Raw genomic sequence first — 26,392 nt, forward strand, 5'->3', positions numbered from 1 at the left:
ATATGATTCCTCAGCTCTCTCCTTTCCGGAAATTTCTTGCAACTCAAAGAAATCATTTGGGAGGTTGTTGGGAAAGAGGAATGTACTCATCCTCCATCACAATTACTGCAAGGATGGGAAAACTGGGAAATATAGAGGGGAAATTTCAAGGATGGGTGAGCAGAGAAAACCCCAATCTCTTCCAGAGTAAGCAGTGTGACAGCAAAAGTCTTGCTTTAAAAACAAATAAGTTAAGAACCTCCCTTGACAAACGAGAGAATGCAGAAATGAGTGAAAGGGGCAAGGGTACACGGTGCATATTGCTTTAAATCTTTGCATGTATACAAACCTGAAAAAAAGAATACTCCAAAATATAATACCATGGAATTTATTATCTTTTCTGGCATCTGATTTATATTATTTATAGCATTAACCTGTGTAATCTACTGAGATAAAATCATTTCTCCTAGAAATGACAAACAAAAGAATCTTTCAAATTCAAGGAAAAGGTAGAAGGTTACTATAAAAATGAACAAAGACTCATAATAAGTGTTTCTAACAAAGAGAAATCTAGTACATTTAGTGATAATGAAGAATTGATAAAAAAATTATAGAATGTTTGAATACCTTTAAGAAAGGGAGGACTTAGTATTTTTGTGAAATTTAAGAAAGATCTTAATTAAGAAATTATCACCTTAAAATATCTATGGATAAATAGTTCAAAAATTTGTTTTCTAGCCTGGTGGTTCACCATATTGATTATCCCAACAGGGAGGAAATAAGTAGTTTGTAAAAAAAAAACAAAACAAACAAAACAAAAAACAAAACAAAAAAAAACAACTACTACCGCTGCTGCCACCACCACCATCACCAATACCAAAAGCAAATCCCTCCAAAGTGGCAGAGTTCATCTTTTAACTTCCACCATTATTCTGTATTTCAACCTATTCAGTCATGGCTCTGAGAAGTTATTGATTGCCTAATAGGTTCCAAGTACTGTAATATGCACAGGTTGATTTATTTCAAAATGCATAGCACTTACATTTATTTATACAATAAAACTTGACAGTTGCCATTCAAAATGTTTACAATTATGTATCACTGTTTTTCTATTACAGAACTATTCTGATTTTTAAAACAGCAAATCAGACAAAGCAAAACAGATGTTTTTCACTGAGTATTTTAATCTGAAATAGCAATACTGTAGCAGTTATTGTATAATAGTGACAACCAATCTCAGACCAACTCCTCTAAGTCCAGATGAATCCAGCATTGTCTGCTTGTTAGTTATCTGAGAAAATAGCATGCGATGACCAAAATATGGTTAACAAGGACTCTGTAAGAGCCCATGCTCTAATTCTGCATGTGCAATGAATCAAAAGCAGGACACAGTAGTAAAGTCTGTAGACCTACAGCTGCTTCCCTGGTAGAAGGCATCTCCTCCCTGGGTTTCCTTGTGTAGTCTCATCTTGCGTGTTGAGATTGTCACTTTTCCTTTCATTAGCTCCTCAGGAAGGAAAGTAAATCTGCCTGGTTTATAAGAGAAGATTTCTCAGACTATGCATTATATTTTTTTAAAAATTTGCTAAGTTGGCTGGGGTTTTACACTGAATTTGAGGTTGAAACTTCCAGCTCATTATTTGGGATCCTCAAGCCAATGAATCAACACAGAAAGAGTTGCAATGGTCTAGCAGCCAGGGCAATTTAACAGAACTCTCAAGAAGTCCAATCACGAACTTACAATACAAATAAAGAAGATTATGTGTGGAATTCAGGAGTTTTTTGGGGGCATTGCTTAGTTCTCCCACAAAATGTGATAAAAGCAACTAGAAAATTACAACCAACACAGGCAAAATGGCTAATGATACAAACCATATAAAAATGAACATCTGAGCATCCCAATAGAAAAGCAACAAGAAGTTGAGGGGCTTCCTGAGGGCAGAATTTATTAGAAGAATCTAGTTATAAATACCAACCATGGACTTACAAACAATTACAGATATGAGTCTTAGTAACTGTTATTTTTTATATGAATATATTTATATATTATATATGCATTAATATTCATATGTATGCATATAAGTTATTTTCATTTTCTACCCATTGCCAATAATATTTAACAGCTAGCCCTATTTCTTTTTTTTAAAGATTTACTTATTTTTTTTCAAGTGGCAGAGTTAGAGAGAGAGAGAGGTCTTCCATCCTCTGGTTCACTCCCCAATTGGCCCCAGTAGCTGGAACTAAGTGGATCTGAAGGTAGGAACAAAGACCTCTTGTAGGTCCACCACATGGGTGCAGGTCCCCAAGCACTTGGGCCATCTTCCACTGCTTTCCCAGGTAGAAGCAGAGAGCTGGATCGGAAGTTGGGCAGCTGGGACATGAATCAGCACCCATATGGGATGCCGGAACTGCAGGCAGAGGCTTAACCTATTAATGCCACAACGCCAGCCCTGCCTTTGATCTTCATATTTGAATTACAGGAAAGCACATATGGAACATCACTTTGCTAAGAGTCAAACTGAAATGCACTGTATATTCTATTTTGGCTAAATGACTGGCATATTGTTATGTGGGAAACAATTTTAATATTAGAATCATTTGCAATGGACTTTATCTGGAAGTTAAATAAACCTTTAAAAAGTGTGCTAAGATATGGAATCAATCCAGATGCCCATCAGCCGATGACTAGGTAAAGAAAATGTGATCTATCTATATTTACATCTATTATCTATCCATCTCTGAATCTGGGCAGAATTTGAGGGAAGAGGACTGTCCTACTGAAACAGAGATGCTTCTAAGAACACAAATACCAGCAGAACTAATTTCAAGTTTTTCACATATTATATCTTTAGCTTGATGATATAGTTTTCTAGATAAATTTTTAAAAGATGTATTTACTCAAAAGGCAGATATATGTGTATGTATATATATATATATATATACACACACACATTCATAGAGAGACAGAGACAGAGAGAGATCGATCCTCCATCCGCTGGTTCATTCTCCAAATGGCCACAACAGCCAGAGTTAGGCTGATCCGAAGCCAGGAGCCAGGAGCTTCTTTTAGGATCTCCCACTTGGGTGCAGGAGCTCAAGGACTTGGACCATCTTTCATTGCTTTCCCAGGCCATTGCTGAGAGCTGCTTGGGAAGTTGGGCAGCCGGCACTTCAGGCAATGGCCCCACATGCCACACCACAGCGATAGCCCCAGTAGATTTATATTTTCAACAACTTCTTGCTCTAGGTGCATGCAGTTAGCACTAAAATAATCAATCAAAAAAGCTTACAGGGGCCGGTGCTATGGTATAATAGGTTAAGCCTTCATCTGCAGCACCGGCATCCCATATGGGCACTGGTTTGAGTCCGGATGCTCTTCCAATCCAGCTTTCTGCTGTGGCCTGGGAAAGCGATGGAAGATGGCCCCAATGCTTTGGCCCCTGCACCCACATGGGAGATCTGCAGAGGCTGCTGGCTCCTAGCTTCTGATGGGTACAGCTCCAGTCGGTGTAGCCTTTTGGGGAACAGGCCAGCAGATCGAAAATCCCTATTTCTGTCTCTCCCTTTCTCTGTCTGTAACTCTGCCTCTCAAGCAATAAAAAAAAAAAAAAAGAAAGAAAAAGGAAAAAAAAAAAGTTTACACTTTCTAAATGTGTACTAAACTTGAGATAGCTTGCATATTTCCAACATAGACATTCAATGTAGTTAAGCTCTGATCCCCTATTGAATAATCATAGAGCTGGGGGAAATATTACAAAATATCCTGCTCCACTTTCATATGGGAAGAGATGAATATAGTTAGAGGCCATCATTCTGGCCTGAAGATTGGTGTCCCTGGAAAAATGTGCTGTGAAACATCATTTCAAATCTGCATGCCTCCTTTTCATTTTTCAGTCTATTTGCTTATTCTTGGTCACTGCTGTCTCGTTGCCTTCACTGATTATCCCAATAGTTAAGCAATATACTCAGCACTTCTACTGAGATGCACTTTGCCTGCCACTCAACAGATTGCTTCTCATTTCTTCCAGGTTATTTCAACTTTTTAAGGTGTGCTATTCAAACATCATAGGCATGATTGTTTCAGGCAGCATTACACCCTTGGATTTCAAAATCTCTCTACCAATTCTTTTGTTAATGTTTTGCTATTCTTGGGTATTTCCCATACCTCTCTAGGAAACCACATCACTTGCTCCAGAGTTCCTCCTTTCTCTGACCTTTGAGATCAAAGCAGATACTTGCCACGGTTTATTATTACTGCATATTTTGATGTCAGGCTTCCCCATTAGGTAATGAATTCATGGGAGGCAATACCTATATTTAAGTAATGTACTGTATACTTTACCCTGAAGCTCAACAAATGTTTATAAAAATATTTGAGAATGTTTTCTGGAAAAAAGAAAACACCACCCCATGTATTTTCAAAAAAAAAAAAAGATTTTTTTTTGAAAGGCTGCATTATGCACAGAGAAAGAGAGAGAAGTATTCCATCTATTGTGTCCCATATATTTTAAAAGTTCAGTGATAATTTAACTTTGAACATATTTTCAAGTGTTATAAGAATTATCTGTTGCCTATTTTCTATATTGAGGGGATCAGATGCAGAACCAGCAATGTAAGTATTTTCACAGAAATCAATGTAATGTACTATACAAAATATAATTTTACAGATCCATTTTCCTTTCTAATATCATTTGGAAATTTTACTTTGTAGTAGGATTTTCCACAGATGCACATTGAATAGGTTTGATATTCACAAGTAATTCAAATTTTTAATTTTTAGTTTTCAAATATTCATTAGATATAGGTATGTTTTTTTGTGTGTGTGTGTGTGTGTATGCCTCAGTATGTGTATTTCTAAACAGTAATCAAATAATGTTTTTCCAAGAATAAGAAGAAAAATGAGATCCAGGGACAAGGCAAAAGTAGAGTTCAATAAATATTTATGTTGATGTAAAAATTATTTTAATAGTATAAGTAATAAAAATGCTATTTTAATTTTCAAAGGCAACAGAGAAGCTGGTAATACCTTCAAAGTAGGTTTAGGGGAAAGTGTTAGGCCTACTGGTTAAGGCAACATTTAAGATTCTTGTGCCCTTTACTGAATGCCTGGGTACAGTATTCACCTCTGGCTCCTGACTATAGTTTCCTGCAATGTAGATCCTGGGAAGCAGCTGTGGTGGGGCCAGTAGCTGGGTTCCTACCAACCATGTGAGAACACCTAGACTGAGTTCCTGGTTTCTGTCTTTGGCTCGGCCCAGTCCTGGCCATTGAGAGCATGTATGCAGTGGACTAGTGCATTGGAAATTAACGTTTCTCTCTCTCCTTCTGTGCATGCATCTTTGTGTGAGTGTATGTATAATGTATATTATATAATGTACAGATACCTCAGATAAATTTTAAATATTCAATATGGTAAAACTATAAATGTATTTTCATGAGAGAAACTGAAAAAACTGATAGAGAGAAACTATGTTTAGAGCCTGAACATATTCCCTCATTTGCATGCTAGATGTATCATTTAATGTTGGGCTATTGTACATACTACTGGAGGTCAGATAATTTATAATGAACATTTATTTTCTCACAGTTCTGGAGTCTGAGAAGTTCTGGTGAGGGCCTTCTTCCTGCATCACACATGACAAAAGGCAGAAGGACAAACAGGCAAGAAGGGACTGAACTCACCCTTTTATAAAGACATTAATCCCACCCATGGCCTAACCACCTTGAGAAGCCCCACCTCTTAACACTATTACAGTGGCAATTACATTTCAACATGAGTTTTAGAGAGAGAAAAATTCAAATCCTGGCACTAAGCAATATATTAACTCCTGTACCCAGGCACTGAAATATTCCAGGCTATCGAATAAGAGCTTTGTGAATATCTCATATGATCTTTAAAAATAACTGTACACTCAGTGGAAAATTTCTGATAAGAGTAGTTATTTTAATTGCAAAAGGTAATGCAACTGGTAAATCCTGAAATCAGGGTTAGACTCAGGAGCCATCTGATGCTTTTAACTACTGAGAAGTGGTGACTGAGAGCAAGCAATATGTGTGTGTACTTGTAACATGCATTATGTAATATACACACACGCACATACACACACATGTATGTATGTATTAAATCCCTTGGCACATCTTCCTGGGCAAGTCAATGCTTGCTTCTAATCTGAACTAACTCCTAAATGCTAATGACTTTACTTTTAGCAACACTAACTTCTGAATTCCCACACACACACCATTCACACTTTCCCCATCCCATAAAACAAACTCGGCAGACTTGTATATTTTTCCCTGCTTAGACCTTTGTACTTTATATCATTTGTTTCTCATGCATTCTTATTTCCTCCAATGAAATCTTTACAAATGTATTGAAACAACGTCTCCTACAAAAGATCTTCAATTTACAGGATGATGATCATCTTGATCCATTTCTCTGGTGGTTTAACTTTTTCTGTGATAATTGATAATATACAAGTGAAAAATACTCTTTCAATGACCTAAAGATAAGATTCATAAAATATATGATTCTAGATGATACACAATTCACACATGAATCTATATGATCTACTAGTTACTGTCTAATCTTTTACCTAAATATTTGGAACTGACATAAACCTGCCTGGGTTTCATAACTTTCTTGCTAAGGTTGACAACACAGCTCATCACAGTCAGAAATGTTTCACTGGAAAAGGGACCAATGCTAAGGCAGAGTTTACCATGATTATCAACAGAAAATTTTAGTTTTTTATATTCAACTATCCATTAGATTTCTCCTTCTGAGAATGAACTACGGTCACCAAATTCAACATAACTTGTCCATAACTTGATTCCATATCTCTTTTCTTGCTAAGTCTGATTTTTCTCCTGAGTTTCATAGTTCAGGTATATCTATTTCCTACCATCTAGAATTAAATACATTTTTGCTTTTAGTCTTCCTCATATACTCTCCTCTTACCACAGCCACTGTAACAACACTTCAAATAGTTTCTTACCAAGAAGTCATACTTGACCATAGATTATTAAGTCACCAGACTATTTGTATATTCATTATATAGGTAACAACTTACATTACTTTTCTATCATTTTCCTTTCTCCTACTATGAATATAAGATCTATGCAACTCTGCATAGGTCTGTGTCTTCCAGAGCATGGATTTGGGCAAGGACTTATGTCCCAAGATATCAAATTTAAGTATGGATCCTAAAGCAATTACATGACTGGTATAGAATTAACCTTGCCTAATGAGAGAACTGGCCTTTGCTCTTCCACTTTGGGAGGTAATCCATAGGCTCCTGGAATATTTTAACTTGTCTGGGGAATTTGGCCATTAGACCACCTAACAATCTGATTTATGAGGACTTTGGGAAATAGATGTCATTCTCAAGCTCTGAGGAACTGATGGTTAACCAGATCCCCAGGAGGGGCTGGAGATGAAAGGTCAGCCAACTGAGCGATGTGTAACAAATTCCAGGAGAAGGAAGGCTTCCCTAGCTGGACATGGTTTTGTGTGTATTGTCACCTCACGGCATAAAGGAGGTAATGTCAGCCATGGCTCCGTGTGGGGAAAGGATGACCCAAACATCCACCTTTACAACCCTCCCAGACTGTGCTGTTTTTCCCTGGCTAATTTTAATTTGTATCCTTTCATTATGATAAAACTGCAGTCATAAACAGAGCATTTTCCTAAGTTCTGTGAGCTTTCTAGCACATCACTGAAACTGAGGGTAGTTGTCGGGACTCCCTGAAAGTGTAGTCAGCTGGGATCTGAAATGAGAGAAGTCTCGTGGAGGCTGAGACCTCTGGCTGTGCAGTTTGTTTAACCTCTGGGTATCATAGGTACAATGCCACCAGAGGCCAAGATGTTAAAAGCTGAACACGCAAATGCCCACAAATTACAGGTGCAGATTCTGTTGCTTCATCCTCTGCCTTCATCTTGTATGACAATATCCCCTCCCTGACATATGCAGTTTGCCTCTCTTCCCACAGCTAATGGCTGCAGTGTTGAGACATAACAGGCTGAAAAAGGGAGGTATTTTGTTCTATGTGCTTGGGTAAAGGTTTCCTTTTGAATTTAAGTCTGATGTAGCAATGAGCATTGTGAGAACAATCTGTATAGATTCTGTCTACCTTTTAACTTCAGAGAGACAATCACTGGAGTTTTTGTGAGTTCTTTTTGATTTCTCTTGATTGATCCTAGCACCCAAAGAAATGACCTGTGAAAGGCCACTGGAGCACTTGTGGAAAACGTTACTGATATCCTACTAGCTTCCTGTTTACTAGGGATTTTCAGGATATTCGTGTGTGGGGAGATGGAGTACGGGAAAAGATCCCCTAAATAATCCCAGATGTACAACATAAAAGCTGAGTGATTGTGGAAAAGGCTTGTTCAATGTCTCTAAGTTTAAGTCCCCCAACAGCAAAATTATGAAAATAAAGCCTCTGCCGATTACCACACCAGATTTCTTGATCAAAGAGACAATCCTGGCACTTGAACCCTGAAAGAGCAACTTAGAGTTCCTAAAGATGGGGAAATTTTTTTTTAATCTTAATGCTGTGCTATTTCAGCATTCAATTCTAATTTAAATTTATGAGAAATAATACAGAAATTGGAGTCAAAAGCTAAAAGTATTTTTACTAATTTTTTTTGGTTTATACATTGTCTTCTTCCCTAAAGTGTGTTTCACATTATAAAAATCAACAAAGGTTATCGAAAAACATTTTCATTATTTTATATAGTACTGAAAATGAATATGACACTGTACAATAGTTTATATATTCCATTTCCTTTCTCTTTATAGCCTATTTCATTTTCTCTCAAACTGTTATTATTATCATGGCACCCAAATTTGAGATATGCAGCTCCCTCAGGAGTCAGGTACACATGTTCTCTATAAGCAAATAAATCAGACAGTGGGAGGGCTATTTGGGTAATGTTAAAAACACTCCCCACAGGACACTGAGCAAGTCACTTTTGTTATATTTGTCAGAGAATAAGGCCAGATTCAAGAATTGTAACTCTAACAGGGAACACATGGTGCTGTTGCTTCTATGGAGAGCTACTGATACTCATTAAAGACAAAGTGAGAGCTAGCCTGCCTCTCGCTCACTCTCATCTGTTTCAACGCCCCTGAAAAGCTTAAAGAAACCAAAACACACTACAAACTTTCAAAAATGGACAATAATTTCCTGCCTCTGGTGGACCACTTTGGACTAGGATCTATGCTTGTGAATAATATAACTCTATAGATATCTTATATATGCAGCATTAAATTCATTTTTCTGAAAGCAAGATCAAGTGATCTTCCTGAAGGTAACAACCCATGTAAGACAGATATAATGTAAAGGAAGGTGGATAATAGAAGATTCTTTTAATTATATGAGCAACCAAGATTTAAAAAAAAAAAAAACAATGTGTTATGTTACTGAGCAATGCTAAGCTGGTTTTATGTGACTTTTTTTAAAAAACAATTCTTCATTAGAGACCCTGATCTATAAGTGCATATTTACAATACCTTATGACATAATATAATTTTGTTGACGCCATTATTGATGATATAGGCGAGGCAATACTATATCAAGTCTTTGTGACCCAAGAACTAATTTTCTATCTTTGAAAAATTTTTTGATGAGAGGCAACAATATTTGAATGTTTCATTTTAACTTCCTCTTCCCCTTTTGAATCTGTCTCTGGTTAGTAAACCATATTGAAAAGATGCTTCTAATTCTCTCTCCTCTGCAAGGCTGATAGGCTTCTCAGAGTTAAGGATGGGGCTTTATCCCAACAGTCCTCAGTATCAAGAATGGGTTATTTCATGTGGCAGAAACTTAATAAATACTTATTAACTGGACTGAACAATTGTCCTAGTTTAAACCTTTTCAATATGAACTCTCGAAGTATCATTCTTTGTTAAAGAAGCTCAGATGTTGTCCATCTTTGGTAAAAGGTACTACATGCAATTATTTCCATGAGCTAAATCTGGGCCTGAGTTAGAGAACATTGGTTTCTTGAGGTCCCATATACCAGAAAGTGTAGTTTTAGTTAACACAACCCTTTCTCTCCATTTTCGCAGAGAAAACCATCATTTTCCCTGCTTAGGTAAACACACTGTTTGATTTTAATTTTATATTGATTAAAGAATACAATATCCACAATAACACTATAGCTTTTTTTTTATAGTTCTGGTAATTTTTCCACACTAAATGAAGACTCGGGGCCATGGGACACAATCTCTTCTTCCTGTCTATCCCTTGGCATCATTCTGTTTCATTTTAATATCTATCTCGATGACCTTTCCAATATTTTAATCTTAGAATTTATGGACTTACTCAAATCAAGTTAACTTCAATTCCACATTCCATTAACCACTCATACCGATGGTCACCCTTCTGACTTTGTTATCTAAAATGGCACCACTTTGAAGTTTTAAACTCTGATGCCTCACTTTCTAACTATAACCTCTGAGCCTTTTGCTTCCTCTGTTTTTATTCCCCTTTCTATCTCATACACACCCAACCAGGGCTGTTTTGATCCCTCCTGTTTGGCTGACTGTGTTCTTAAGATTTCCTGAAGCCTCTGCTGCAATGCATATGCTAATAATTTCCACAACCATATCTACACTGAACGCTTGTTTCTTGTGTTCCACATTCTTACATTCATCAGGACACTTCAAATAATGCCTTCCATCAGACCTATATCAATTCAATTAAATGCAGTTTCAAATCTATTCCTTGACCTATAGTACCTGTATTGAGATGCTGATACCCTTAGCTATCCTGTTGTCCATGTCAGAAACCTCCTGCATACTTGGAGAACCCCTCTCACCATCAGAACCCAAAGCGCCATCAATTCTTCCTATACTAACTAAAAAAACTGAGGAATTTTCCCTTACCTGTCACTAGAACCTCATCATTTCACTGATAAATTACTCATTAGTTTGCTTCATCCAGGATCATTATTCCTCTCCAACTTAGTACACACAATGATATTCAATCATTTTTTATGTCACAGAGTAAATATAAAACGAAATATATACGTTACCAACTGGAGGTAAACAGACAAGGCTGTCTCATGGCAGAAACTTCTAAGTCTAATCTCCAGCCACCCTAGGCGCTTTTCAACTCTGGGTACTGACGGGAATCAGTCTCAGGCCACCTGTAGCTTGTTAGCACCACACCATAGTAAAACAACAGATCAAGGGAAATGCCTGCTAATTTTCCTGGGATTTTTCTCAGCTGCTATGGTAGCTTTCTCATCAGTTATTCACACTCTCTCACTTACAGAGACACAAATTTCTCAGGATGACATTGAGAGCCTTCATAATGTGACTTCTACTTGTATGCAAGCACTTCTCATGCTATGGCTTCTGCCTGTATGTATGAATTTGGTCTTCAAACACTGTAAATTACCTGAAGTTCCCACATGTACACCGACTTTTCATACCTGCATGCCTTTCCTCTTACTGTTTTAGCTACTTGAAGTAGTCTCATCCTCCAACACTTAGTTGTGTCTACATCTACTTAGCAAGCCTTGTCAGATTTCCCTCAAATCCTTCTTCCTTGGTCCCAGATAAATCCACTTAATTCAAGAAAAACACTTACTATGTGTCCTTTTAACTCACTGGTACCTGTTTCTTCTCCCACTGCTCAGGGAGGCTATTTGAAAGCAGGTGCTTCTTTGCATTTAACACATGCATAATCTGGCACAGATTCTCATATTCAGCATATGACTTCAAAGTAAATTTTAAAAGTAGATGAATTAGTAGTTGGAAAGGTGGGTAGATGGCTAGGAAACAATATTTTTGCCAAAATAAACTGACATATAAATTTCACTTTTTCACTTATTATAGGAGCTGAATCACATAATTTGGACTTTGATTCAGAAAATGTTTGGGACTTATTATGTCCCAGATATTGTGTCAGATTCTGGATTTACTCACATGAATGAGGTATTATTCTCTCCTTAAAAAGCTTCACCAACATTCCAGTTGGAAACAAAGATTTAAGCAGAATTGCATCATCCATCATATAGTTCAATCTCTGAGTCAAATTTGTTCCTTTCCCTTCTACTGGAAAACATACCTGGGGTTTCCAATTTGAAAACAAAACTATACAAATTCCTTTTATTACTAAAGCTCTCAAAAATATTCTAAAACCATCTTCTCTATTTCTTTCTGTATCTTGCCCATTTCACCTTTATATTTGACTTTCTACCTTTCTCAATCAACTTATACCCTTCTTTCTGTCACCAGGGCTCCCACATGGTCAAATTAAGTGACTCACTTTGATAATGCTTGGCACTGTTTATTCTTTGTAGAGCAGAAACTCAGGCCTCTTAATTGAAGCGATTGTTTCTGGGCTTGAAGATCAGACTCGGTGAGCCCGGACATAGGCTTCTGTGGAGGGGGATCCTTTTGTCTGATTTTCATCAGCTTACAGGAAGTAACCAGAAATTAACACTTTACTTCTATTCCTATTTCAAACTTTCACTCGCCCTTTAGTGTCCTTTCGGCAGAGACTACTTTAGAGCCAGGGAAAACGTGGCCTGCAGAGTGGGAGCCCCATATTCACCCAGCTGAATACAAAAGAGCTGAGACAACAGTGTGTCAGTCAGCTATTGGGTTCTCAAACACCTCTCTTCAAAGCATTCATGTGCCCCCATGGCTTTAATTATCAATATAGTGGCTGACTCGGTTTCATACTCTATTTCCATTCTTTCTCACAAACTGTATCTCCGTATGCTGAGTTACTGGATATTTGTTTTGAGTTATATAATCTCTTATATATCTATACATCCCAAACAAATCATCTTGTCAGCAAGTCTAACCATCAAAAGCTCTTTCTGTTGTTAAGGTTACCATATTTTCTCCAGTCAGCCAGAATTGTATCACTTCCTGTATTCTATTCTTTACACATATCACATCCAACTTGGCATGTTTCTGTTAAGTCTACATCCTCATCACTGTCTATTAGGGTTATTCTTTGACTATCAAAGCAATTTTTTTAAACTTACATCTTCAACTTGTACTTTCATTTTAAGAAGAATATATTAATTTATTAAAAACAATGATATGGTTAAAAGTAGAAGGTCTCCATTATCTATTTCTAACAGTGATAAAATCAAACCATAACAGCCAATAAACCAAAAATAAATAAACAAAAGCATAAAAGTACTATGAACAAAGAAAGAATTAAAACAGATAGAAGCAATAATGGAATTATCAAATAAGAATGTGTTAAAAAGGAAAAAATCACTCACTCTAAATATTATTATTATACTTGTATAAAGGAGACTGGAGGCAAAAGTAAAGAATAAGGCAGAATAGTTGATATTAAAATGCAAAATCAAATTAGCATATTATACAGAAAAGCAGGAGGTATTTTAAGTTCAAAATAATGTGCATGAGATAATTGCAGTTGCATAAAAACTATAATTGAAATGACAAATAATTCTGAGCCTTTATGCACTGAATATAGCCCAAAAATATAAAGAAAAACTCACAATATAGGAAATTCAATGTTCCATGAATATTCTATGAAATTCCATATTCCACTAATAACCAATGAAAGATCAAGTAGACAAAACACAAAAATTATAATTAACTGTTGAACTAATCATTTTTTAAAATTTATTAGCACCTCAATTATGTATAGAACAAAAGTTGCTGTGATCACATTTGCTAATCCTTTCCAAATTAAACAAATATCATTTAACAGAAATTTAAAGAATACCCGTCGTCCTCTGGTCCCAATTTGGTAGAAACAAAAAAAAAAAACCTCTTAAATAATGATTTATATTATTATTTATTTATTACGCTTTGTCCCTGCAGTAAGGCCTCTAGGTAATGACATTCTTTAAATATAAGTGGGTAAATGTGCCAAAGAAAACAGAAGGTGAGAACTCTATATTAAAATTGACAAAATTGTATTCAGAGGATAATTTGGCATTTTAAAATTGTACTTTTAGTGCCAGTTCTGTGGCATAGTAGGCTAAGCCTCCTCCTGCAGTGCCTGAATCCCATATGGGTGCCAGTTTGTGTCCTGGATGCTCTGCTTCCCATCCAGCTCTCTGGTATGGCCTGTGAAAGCAGCAGAAGATGGACCAATCACTTAGGCACCTGCACCAGCATGGGGAATGAGGAAGAAGCTCCTGGCTCATTGCTTCCGACCGGCTTAGCTTCAGCCGTTGTGGCCATCTGTGGAGTAAGCCTTTCTCTCTCTCTCTCCCTCTCTCTGTCTGTAATTATACCTCTCAAATAAATACATGACGATAATAATAAAGTGTACTTTCAATCACTGAATAAGAAAGAATGAAGTAAATATTCTAGTGGATAAATAAAAATTATAAAAATCACTCAAAAGAATAAATAAAATAAAAAAACTAAAATAAACAAATTAGAAAACAAAATTAATATTTATAACTGAATCAAATTTTGGAATATGTGGGTAAATACCTAAAAGGAAAATGTTCAGCAAGAGGTCAAGTAAAAATACAAAATAAAACTAAACACTAAAAGACCAATACACACAAAAGAAATATGACTGAAGAAGCAGCATAGATGATAAAATTCTATTTCATACAGCTTGATGAAAATAAATTTGCAAATCTTGTTAAAATGACCTTTTCTAGAAAAATGTAACTTTCCAATATTGATTCAAATGGAATTCAAAAACATTAATCATGTTAAAGCAAAGAAGAAATTGTATAGAACACTGAAACGTTTCCTTCAAAAAAGAACCAAGGTCAAAGAATATCTGTTGGGACTAACTCATTATGATGCTTATACACTTTTTCTGAGTTTTTTTTTTTTTTTATCTAGAACTATGTTTTCAAGGATGCATGTATCTGTATAACAGATCTGATATCTTACTCCAAGGCAAAGGCTGAACAAGGGTGCTAGAAACTTTCTTATAAAATGGGGAGAATTCCTATAATCAGGGTTCATCAGGCTGTAAAAAAATTCCTACATAGGCCAGTGCCGCAGCTCAATAGGCTAATCCTTCGCCTGCAGCGCCAGCATCCCAGGTTCTAGTCCCGGTTGGGGCGCTGGATTCTGTCCCGGTTGCTCCTCTTCCAGTCCAGCTCTCTGCTGTGGCCCGGGGATGCAGTGGAGGATGGCCCAGGTCCTTGGGCCCTGCACCCACATGCGAGATCAGGAAGCAGCACCTGGCTCCTGGCTTCAGATCGGTGCAGCGCGCCGGCCGTAGCAGCCACTTGTGTGGGTGAACCAATGGAAAAAGGAAGACCTCTCTCTCTGTCTCTTTCTCTCTCTCACACTAACTCTGCCTGTCAAAAAAAAAAAAAAAAATCCCTACATATGTAGCATCCACATGGACCACTATAATACAACATGGACCCTGTGAGTCCTGCAGCCAAGGGGAACCTACATGACCGGGAAGATCATGCTGACTGGAGTTTCAGGTCTGTTGCCAGCACCTGTGGCAGGCCAAACTGTTGCCTTAAAACTAGAGTAAAAACTCAGTCTTCTGACACATCTTGATAGGATCCTGGGAGAAGTTCTCAAACTTTCAAGGAACTGAAATGTCCAATGCTATTTAACATAGAAAAGGGAAAAAGAAAAACTCTTCCTGCTTTATCTTAAAAGCTACGCTAAATTTCTTTTTTTTTAAATCATTTCCTTTTGAAGATTTATTTATTTGAAAGGCAGTTACAGAGAAGCAAAGGGAGAGGGAGAGGGAGAGGGAGAGGGAGAGAGGTGTTCCATTGGTGGTTCACTCCCCAGATGGCTGCAACGGCTAGAGCTGTGTTTTAGTCTGAAGCCAGGAGCCAGGAGCCAAGAGCCAGGAGCTTCCTCGAGGTCTCCTATGCTGTGAGAGGGGCCAATAACTTAGACCGTCTTCCATTGTTTTCCCAGGCTATAACAGAGCTGGATTGGAAGGAAAGCAACCGGGACTCCAACAGGTGCCCATATGGGATGTGGGCAATGCAGGCAGGGGCTTTATCCACTATGCCACAACTCCAGCCCCAACTAAATTTCTAATACCAGCATTTTTAACTAAGTACAAAAGTATTTTGCTTCAAAAATACGAAATAACAGAATGGAATTATAGGGCAGTAGATATTTCAAATTAAGTGATGAAACATCAAATCCAGTAATGTGTTTGACTTCTAATTAAGGTATATTTTAAAACACAATTTGATATTTGGAGGCTCATAATTATCTTGATCTATCAAAAAAAGAAAAAAAATCTTATATTTTTGCTGTTAATCTCAAGTGAGGGAAGGTATTCCAAAAATGGCAGCCCCAATTGAAAGTGAATGTTACTAAAATTAATATATATATATATATATATATTTAGAAGGTGTTCACAGAATATTATCACAACTATATACAAAAATACTAATCTATAAAAAAAAGAAATGAACTACAGCCAAGTATTGCAATAGATAGATGCTGCTAGATATCTCAGGAGGAAAAAGCTTAAAATGGTGGCTCAATACAAATAATAAAAATAATCTATTCAATTTCACACTGACAGTGAATAAACCAAGGATTAGCAGTAATTCTGAGACACATCAGCCAGGAGTGACATGATGCTAGACAGAGGCACAAAAGAGAAGGGTCACTCTTCCTTGCTTAATGGATCATGCTCTATTAAATTTATATTTGGGAATCACCCACACCCATGTTCCCTCCTTCCTCTGTAGTCTAGTGTTACTCTCTCCTGATTTCTAAGTACTTGTAATCACTGAAGCACTGTGTTCCCTGATACATAATTACTACTTGTGCCACAAGTTCTCAAATTAAAGCACTCATTCCTCAAAGAGCCATGGATTATAACAAGAAATCACATGATGAGTATAATTCATGTCATTACATGAATCCTACCAGAAGTGCTTTAAATAAATATTAATTATATAAACTATGTGCCTAATTTTAAACAATTTCATGTTATATTAAAATAGTTTTGGCACAGGAAGGTTATCATTAAGGCTGATTATTTTTGCCTGGAAAATTCGCTGTCTGTACCCCTAAATGTTTCCATGTTTATCACAAACTTGTGGCCCACTCCTGAGACCACAGAATATGTAAGACTTTTTTTTTTCACTCATAATAATCTTGAGTGTTTCAGAGCAGTGGGCCAGTGGCACAATTTACTATTTGTAATTTGAGTATCATCACTATACTTTAGTCTGTTTTTCACCTCTTCAATCTTCCTGCTGATCCACTTTTCAAACGAATGTTAGGGTTAGGTCATGCAATTTTGAATGCCACAAACATAGTAGTACTCACAGAATAATCATGAAAATGGAGAAAGGCTAAATGGCCAATAGGAGAAACAATTAAAAATTATAATAGTTAAAATTATCTTGGAGCTAAAATTTATTTTATTTATTTTTTACTATCTTAGTACTTGAATGTCCAATGAGGTATGAGTCACTGCTAAGAATTATGTTCTATGAGTTTCTCATGAGAAAGGGTCAAGAAAACCTTTGGACCTATGATAGTGATGGGGAAGAGATATTTACTGAGTGAAGCAAAATAAAAACCAGTAAACTCTACAAGGTATGGGAAGATTGTCTCTGATAGATCTGGAAGTTATTCTTCTAGTGTAGTTCATTTTATTCCTTCACATAAGTTAAATTATGGCCAAAAAAAAAAAAACCAGCGTTCAGAAAGTACACATAGAGAAAGGCATTGATATAGAAAACACAGCGGGCCTTTTGTGGACAGCTCATAACAGACTAAAACGCCTTTGTAAGCTCCAGTTTTTTATGGACGGTTCTAAAAGCAAGAGCAACATTAGTAGCTAAAGTACTCTGATGAAAAGGTCATACTGAAATTTTAATCTTAAGAAATTATATTTGCAAAGTATAGTCAGTTACTAAAAAATTCCAGGACATAAAAGCTTTTATCATTGAAATATATGTGATTTGAAATTATCTGCCAAAGAGAGATTGAATTTAACTCTAGCATCATGCTGTACGTTGTGTGAAATTTGTGCATAATTTCTCTTAAACTATTTTATTAGATGCTTGTATTAATAATTCTGTGGTGCATTTTTCTAACATCCTTCATTAATTCCATTGTTGTTTTTATAAAGTCTTTTCTTAAAAAATTCCTACAAATGATCCATAATTTTGATCAATTCTTTTGTCCAGAGGAGGTACCTCAGATTGGTAGCACACTCTTTTGCTTTAAAAAAAGATTTATTTGGGCCGGCACTGCAGCTCAATAGGCTAATCCTCCGCCTGCGGCAAGGGCACCCTGGGTTCTAGTCCCGGTCAGGGTGCCGGATTCTGTCCCAGTTGCACCTCTTCCAGTCCAGCTCTCTGCTATGGCCCAGGAAGGCAGTGGAGGATGGCCCAAGTGCTTGGGCCCTGCACCCTATGGGAGACCAAGAGAAGCACCTGGCTCCTGGCTTTGGATCAGCGCGATGCGCCGGGCGCGGTGGCCATTGGAGGGTGAACCAACGGCAAAGGAAGACCTTTCTCTCTGCCTCTCTCTCTCACTGTCCACTCTGCCTGTCAAAAAAAAAATTATTTGTGTATTTTGAAACTAAGAATTACAGAGAGAAAGAGAGAGAAAGTGGGAGGCCTCAGCCAGGTCTCCCACAAGGGTGGCAGAGGCTCAAACACTTGGGTCATCCTCTGCCACTTTTCCTGGGCCATTAGCAGGAAGCCAGATAGGGAGAAGTGGGATGGGTACTGGGTACCGGCACCCATATGGGATGCCAGTGTCCCAGGTGGCGGCCTTACCCAGGAAGACACAGCACCAGCCCCAACACTACATTTATAGTGATGCTTTCATAAATTTTTTCTTCTTTCTAGGAATGATTTGTATTACATATTACACACACATTTACAAACTTATCCAGTTTCCAAGCAGGGACAAGGAGTTTGCTTAGAGGAATGACATTTTCTACCACTGTTTAACACTCAATAGCTCAACGTAATAACAGATGAATAGTATCACCAATGATGAGGCATATCTGCCTCTTAAAGCTAACATGCTCAAACTACCTGTTTCTGGTTACAAAAATGAACGCATAATAAAGAGACACCCAAGAAACAGCAATATTACTGAGATATTCCACAGATTCTTCCAGATAGGGAAACGAATAGTAATTTAACCATTTTCTTTAAAGGGGACAGGTTCTGTGGCAAATTTCTCATGTATTATCGAGTAGAAAGCGTAAGAGAAAGGAAGAGAGCCTCCAGTGCTGCCCACAGGGTGAATATTCAGTGAACTGTAAGGAGTATTTGGTTGGTGCCGTTTGGAAAGTGTTTTGGAAATCCCCCTGCGTCGAGCTACTACAATGCATGTGGAGAGCACAATTGTCAAATAGAAGACATTCGTTCATCTACTTATTCATCAAATACTCAACACATATGGACTGAGTGCCTCCTCTGTGCACACACAGTTCTGAGCTTTGCAGACACAGAAACGAGTATGATGGAAAATTCCGGGCCCTGGTGGAGCATGCATCGTTATAGCAGGAGAAGGGCAGACAAGAAAGTACAAATGAATGAGCAAAACAAGTTCAGACAGAGATTCATGATCAGACTGTGAGCAAGACCATAATACTTCCAAGTGGCTAGGGGTAGGTATACTAGGAAAAAAGAGAGCACGGACAGGCTTTCTAATAGAAAGAAATACACATCTCTATCATTTAGAGCCTGGCTATACCGGACTTTTCATTCATCTCGCTCCTGCTGACCAGATGTTGCCATTTCACTAATTATTATTGTTCCTCGAAGTGTTGAAATGCCAGTCAATAAATGGTTATTGAGATCCCACTGTGTTCTCAGCACCAGTACGATTGGAAAATGTGGTTGGATTCAAACAAGTAATTCTACCGCTGTGATGAAATATGAGGTGGGGGATGATGCTTCAGTCAGTAAATAACTTCAACCTTCTGGTCTGAGAAGTGCGTTTAAGTCTGAGCTTCCACAGCTGTCTGGCCTCAGCCATCCGAGCTCGTCTGAGAGGAAGTATCGTTTACGCCACTAGATGGCACCAATTATTTTCATATTTTTATGTCAAACAGGAAAAAAAACCACGTTTTCTATGTAATGGCCATATTTAAAATGGAAAAATATTATTTAGCAATACTACTAATAAAATTATCATGTTTTATTGATAATTTTCTTATAAGACAGATCAAAGCAATAGCATTGAAGATGCTATGTTCATTCATACTGAGATATGGGTGTATTCAGTGTATATGTGCTCAAATTATCTTTTTAAAAAATTACTAATATTATCTTTGAATATATAAAAAGCAAATAATTGAAATTAAATACATATATTTTAATACATAAATGAGGATTTGAATAGCTGATAAAATATATTATGATATCACATGTATATTAAAAGCTTTGCAGAAATTTTTCCCTTTGTGTTTCCCAAAAATAAGCAGTATTTCTAAAAATATTTTAAAAACCCTGGCATTAAATTATTACAACTAAATGACAGAAACCAGTTTAAGACTTAAAGTAGGATAGGAATCACTTATCTAAATGCATATGTATAGCTTTATAAAATTCATTAAAAATCCAGACCTAAAAAACATATTGTATCCTTTGAGTTCCCCGTTTCATACAGGTAAACTGACAATGTCATTGAAATATAAAAATTTTCTAAAAGAAAAGAAAATATTCTCATTTATAAAAAAAGTGCTAGTAAACATTCAAAGTATGCTCATGCAGAAAAAGTACTGCACCATTCTCATAAGTCCCATTAAAAACATAAATGTAGTTTTAGAATAAATATAATAAACAATTTACACTATTAGACTTCAAATAAAGTATAATAATAAAATGACAGTAAACATAAAAGGCATTGACAAGTACAATATGATATATGAATATAATAATTATTTAGGACCAAAAATGAAATTACTTATTCATTATGCTAAGAAATTTATTTTTTACCTTTGAACATTCTATACTTTGGCATGAAAAGTTAATGTCTCAAAGTAACAATGGGGTAGGCATCACGGCTCAGCAGGTTAAGCTGCCACCTGAGACACCTGGGTCCCCTATGAGAGTGCCTATTTGAGTCCCGCTCCTCTGCTTCCAGTGTCTTATTGTGAGTGAAACTGGAAAGGCAGTGAAAGGGGGCCCAAGTACCTGTGATCCTGCCACTCAACTGGGAGATGTGGATGGTGGTCAGTGCTCCTGGCTTCAGCCTGACCCAGCTGTGGCCATGGCAGCCATTTGGGGAGTGAAACAGCAGATGGAAAATCTCTTTCTCTCTGTTTCTCCCTCTTTATCTGCCATTCTTTCAAATAAATATATAAATAATCATTAAAACAATTACTGCTAATTTGACTATCACTGTACACCTTCATTTTAAAACAGTCAAAAGTAATACTCACTTTCATGTGTTCCAGAGTATTTTGCCTCATGGCAAAGAGCTTTCTAAATCTCTGCTCTTCCTCAAAGAGTCTCTCTTCACAGTGTGTTTTCTCTTGCATGAAATGATCAAACACAGCTTGTGCATGTTCCTTTTTAAATTGCGCAGTTAAAAATATTTCTCTACGAAAAAAGAATTTCATGTGTCAACAACCAATTCATATTTGCTAAAATATGTTTATGAGACATTTCAAGAAATCTAATTTGCAGAGCCTAAGGACCTTGGAAAATTGCCTAATCCCTTCCAAAGGCCCACCTCCATAGAACTATAGCTCGATGATCCAAGGGAAAGCACATCTATGGAGACATGGAATGGATTCTCTTGGCTGCCCATCCAATGTGCTCCAGTTCTGCTAGCATTCTAGGAGAAACCTTCCTGCAGGTGTCATGTAATTCTAGAGATAGCTTCTGATTAGATTGTGACCATCAGCACATGTCCAGCAGTGAACACCTATATTAAATAGCCCAATAAAATTTAAAACAACCGCATAATTCCATGTACAGGAAAAGCTCATGTCTACTAAATGTGAATACAAGGCACATTTCTAAAGTTGCTTGCAATAGCTACAGTGGTGGACAAAAAAATGAATCTGTTGTGTTGAATTGCTGAATCAATCAACCTTGCACCTTGCCTGCCTGCAGACTTCTAATAAGATGAGATGATACACTTTCCTGTTTAAGGTGCTGTGTGAAGGTGAGTGTATGTGCATTTTCTCACACAAAATTAACTACATTCTGACAAAAGATAAAGTGACATTTACGGTGAACTCAGTCATTATGGAAGGAATGATACAAGTAGAAAAAGTCTCAGAAACTAGGTAGGGGCCGGCACTATGGTGCAGCAGGTTAACGCCCTGGCCTGAAGTGCCTGCATCCCAAATGGACGCCGGTTCTAGTCCCGGCTGCTCCACTTCCAATCCAGCTCTCTGCTGTGGCCCGGGACAGCAGCAGAAGATGGCCCAAGTCTTTGGGCCCCTGCACCCACATGGGAGATCCGGAAGAAGCTCCTGGCTCCTGGCTTCAGATCGGCACAGCTCTAGCTATCACGGCCAATTGGGAAGTGAACCATCAGATGGAAGACCTCTCTATCTCTCTCTCTGCTTCTCCTCTCTCTGTATAACTCTGACTTTCAAATAAATAAATAAATCTTTTTTTTAAAAAAGTAGGTAAAACATCGACAACAATAAAGATGCATAATAAATTTTACAAGTGTTAAGCAGCAACCAGAATACAGAGGGACAGTAACTAGAAACAGGATAGTCTTATGCTAGGCCGGCGCCACAGCTCAGTAGGCTAATCCTCCACCTTGCGGCACCGGCACACCGGGTTCTAGTCCCAGTCGGGGCACCGATCCTGTCCCGGTTGCCCCTCTTCCAGGCCAGCTCTCTGCTATGGGCCCGGGAAGGCAGTGGAGGATGGCCCAAGTGCTTGGGCCCTGCACCCTATGGGAGACCAGGATTAACACTTGGCTCCTACCATCGGAACAGCGCGGTGCGCTGCCCGCAGCGCGCCTACCGCAGAGGCCATTGGAGGGTGAACCAATGGCAAAAAGGAAGACCTTTCTCTCTGTCTCCCTCTACTGTCCACTCTGCCTGTCAAAAAAAAAAAGGATAGTCTTATGCTAACTCCATTTCTTTCTATCTCTACTATAGAGAAAATTACATCACTTGCAGAGTTAGCAAAAAAGGCAGCATAACTAATTTTAATAAGGGCTAAAATATTAAAGTGTTTTTAATAAAATCTCATTTAATAAAACAAAAACAACCCCATGAAATGACAGTTAAAGCTATTTACAGTTGAGGAACCTACACATACAGTGTGAATTCACTGCTCAAATATTTAGTGCATGACAGAGCCAGAATTCAAATCCAATCTCTCTCTCTCTTTGATTTGGCAGCTCAGCATCAAGTGCTCACACTTTTTCTCTCTTCAAGCCTGTTATCTGCAGATATAAAAATGGGACCCCTTGTTGATATATTATAGACATGAGCCTCTCCTTCTATAAGAAATAAGGGCCTTTTCCTCTTTCTTTTGCCTCACCCTGTTCTTTTTTTTCCCCACTCCAATATCCATACCAGCAACAACCCAAGTTCTTAAGAGAGGTCTTATCCAAGTATCCAAAAATATTGACATCATGGAGCATAGGGAATCAAGGAAATTCACATAGGAAGGATCTAATGTGTCCAAAAACGTAGAATGTTCAGAGTTGCTCCCAACAAACATTGCTACATCTTGACTTTCTGTACTTTGTTCTAGAAACTAGTGTTTTGAGATTGGATCATGTTCAATATAAAATGTTATGAGTTATATATATATATATATATTTCTATGCATAAAAATTGTGTTTCCTTCTCACAGTGACAAAAAGAGCAAATTCTGAGGTCTTATGGGTCAGGATTGAATCCTGACACTTCCTAGTTAAGAAGCAATTATAAAAATTAAATGAGATCCAAGAGTAGCTTTAATTGCCATGGTTTTGACTTCATATTTTAATTGTCCTACATATACAAGTTTTATCTCTCCAAAAAAGATGTTCAACCAACTGAAGATATATTTTACCACATGCCATTTCTTTGTGCCTCTGAGGGCCAGGCTCTAGGCCCAGCACAGGTTCAAAATACAGAATTAGTAAATATTGAAAAATGCAAGTAGGTTATTGATAATATAGCTTATCTATTGTAATCTTCCTTTGCAATTATAGTTTAAGGAGTCAGTATGCACAGTTCAAAGAGTATACACTCTGGGGGATGATGGACCTATGCTGGCACTAGCTAATTAGCTGTGTGATATTATGATAATCATTTAATTTTCCTAAGTCTCTGTTTCCTCTGCACTCATTTAGAAATGATATTATACAAGGGGGCTTCAAGTGTTAATGGAAATGAAATTAAAAGATAAGATTATTTTGGTGCAAAAAAATTGAAGTCCATGTAAATGAGGGGTTTTCACTATGTTCATGAAAAATGCATATTATGAAAAATCTGTGAATAGTGTTCAAAAACTTTTTGCACCAAAATAAGCTTATGTTTTAATTCCACTTTATACACTTTGAAGTTCCTTAGTATTTAAAGGAAACTATCATCCTTAAATGTGATCAGTGCATATTACTCTTACTACCCTCCAAGTATAATCCTCAATTTGTCACAACACAGAAAATAACAGGATGATAGAGTACACGGGGGGCTGGTGCTGTGGCGCGGCAGGTAAAGCCACTACCTGCAGTGCTGACATCCCACAAGGGTGCTGGTTCAAGTCTGGGATGCTCCACTTCTGATCCAGCTTTCTGCTATGTCCTGGGAAAGCAGCAGAAGATGGTTCAAATCCTTGGGCAGCTGTACCCATATGGAAGACTTGGAAGCAGCTCATGGCTCCTGGCTTCAGACAGGCACAGCTCCGGCCATTGTGGCCATCTGGGGAGTGAACCGCCGATGGAAGATCGATCTCTCTCTCTCTCTCTCTCTCTCTCTCTTTCTCTCTTCTCTCTCTCTCTTCTCTCTGCCTCTGCTTCTCTGTAACTCTGCCTTTCAAGTAAATAAATAAATCTTTAAGAAAAAAAAAGAGTACACAATTCTAGAGTCTAAGGATACCCCATGGATTTTAGAGCATGTTCATTCTGCAAGCCAACCTTTGTCAGGTGTACCCTGACTTACCAAGCGACTGCATAAGGTTCCTGATGTTGGTGAATATGAATAATTACATGGGCTTTGCAGAATATCTATTCCTAACCTCTCCCTTCAAAACTCTATTCAAAACCTTTAAAAACAGTGGCAAAAATTCACAAATTATTAAATATGGCTTAGAAATACTGAAATTAATAGAGAATACTATTAATATCATTGAAGAATAAAACTTATACTCAGAAAAGGAGAAACATCATCAGTTATCCCAATAGCTGTAAATTCAAGGTAGCAATGAAGAATGAAAATAATTTATGATTATACATTTATAAACCAAAATTATTGAACATCAAAAGCATATTAAGTGATGGAAACCAATCCACTTAAAGAATAAACATAATGATAGGAAACTTGACATTCTTTTTATTAAAAATATATTAAATATATGATTTTGAGGAAATCTAAACACGTACTTTAAATTGTCTAGCATCTGTTCAAAACATTTCCTTTCCTCTTCTTTTCTTTCTAATTCCTGAATCAGTTCATCTATCTTTGCATGATAAACAATGGTTTTACTTTTAGTTTCCTCTAATTCTTTAAAAATTGTTGAACATTTATTCTGGAAAAAAAAGCATGTTTAATTTTTAATACTGCATTTTTGTACCCTGGCAATTTGGCGACACAATTATTTTTGCTGAATAAACAATTGAGAGCAAACTGTATCCCTCTATCAATATAGATAATAATTTATGTTTATGTTCTCCACTGATAAATCTGATGAATTTTCTTTAAAAATGGGTTAAAACGACCCCCTCTTTTGCTTTCTCTCTCCCCCTACACAGACTTTCCTCCTGTCCCTCACAGCACAACACCCACCAGCACATCCACGCCTCACATGCCTGTTGTATCAAGAGGCAACCATGTGCTCACTGGTTTTCAAGCAAGTATCATGTACGTTGGCAGATGGCCAAGCATATACATTGCTCTAATCCTTCAAGGAAAAGAAGCTGATATTTACCACCAGTGCAATTTTATAAGGTAGGCCTATGCCAAAGATTTGATTTCATATTTGTTTTTGCAAGTCCCCTTCATGACTGTTGGTGTTCATTTTGACTAAATTCCTGACTGGCTGATATTAAACACTGCTTCCTGCATGTGGCATTATTTCTAATTGCTGCTATTCTTCTGAGTCTACAGCTCTCTGCTTCTTTCTTTGCTTGGATTTTTCTCTATTCCCCATCCCCCCATATACTTCCTACCCTTTATCTACACAGAGATTTCAAGAATGGTTAATATTTTCTACAAAAATTTGCTGTTTGGCTAAGATGCTGAACATTAGGTACTGTATTAAAACTTTCACTTCTTCACCACTGTATTTCCTTGTTTTTCTGGAAATTCTGGGACTTTTCTGCTG

The 26,392-nt window shown here is 37.3% G+C and overlaps 1 protein-coding gene across 1 annotated transcript in view; it reads right to left on the reverse strand.

Moving 5' to 3' along the window:
* CCDC178 (coiled-coil domain containing 178) overlaps positions 1 to 26,392 on the reverse strand; it is a 440,915-nt gene that overhangs the window by 267,779 nt on the left and 146,744 nt on the right. The window contains exons 15-16 of the mRNA XM_062200025.1: positions 25,452 to 25,597; positions 21,325 to 21,484 (exon numbers count right to left, since the gene is read on the reverse strand). Coding sequence (XP_062056009.1) covers positions 21,325 to 21,484; positions 25,452 to 25,597 — 306 coding nt within the window. The remainder of the gene's footprint in view (positions 1 to 21,324; positions 21,485 to 25,451; positions 25,598 to 26,392) is intronic.

The sequence above is a fragment of the Lepus europaeus genome, chromosome 9 (genome assembly GCF_033115175.1).
Source record: "Lepus europaeus isolate LE1 chromosome 9, mLepTim1.pri, whole genome shotgun sequence".
Taxonomy (NCBI): domain Eukaryota; kingdom Metazoa; phylum Chordata; class Mammalia; order Lagomorpha; family Leporidae; genus Lepus; species Lepus europaeus.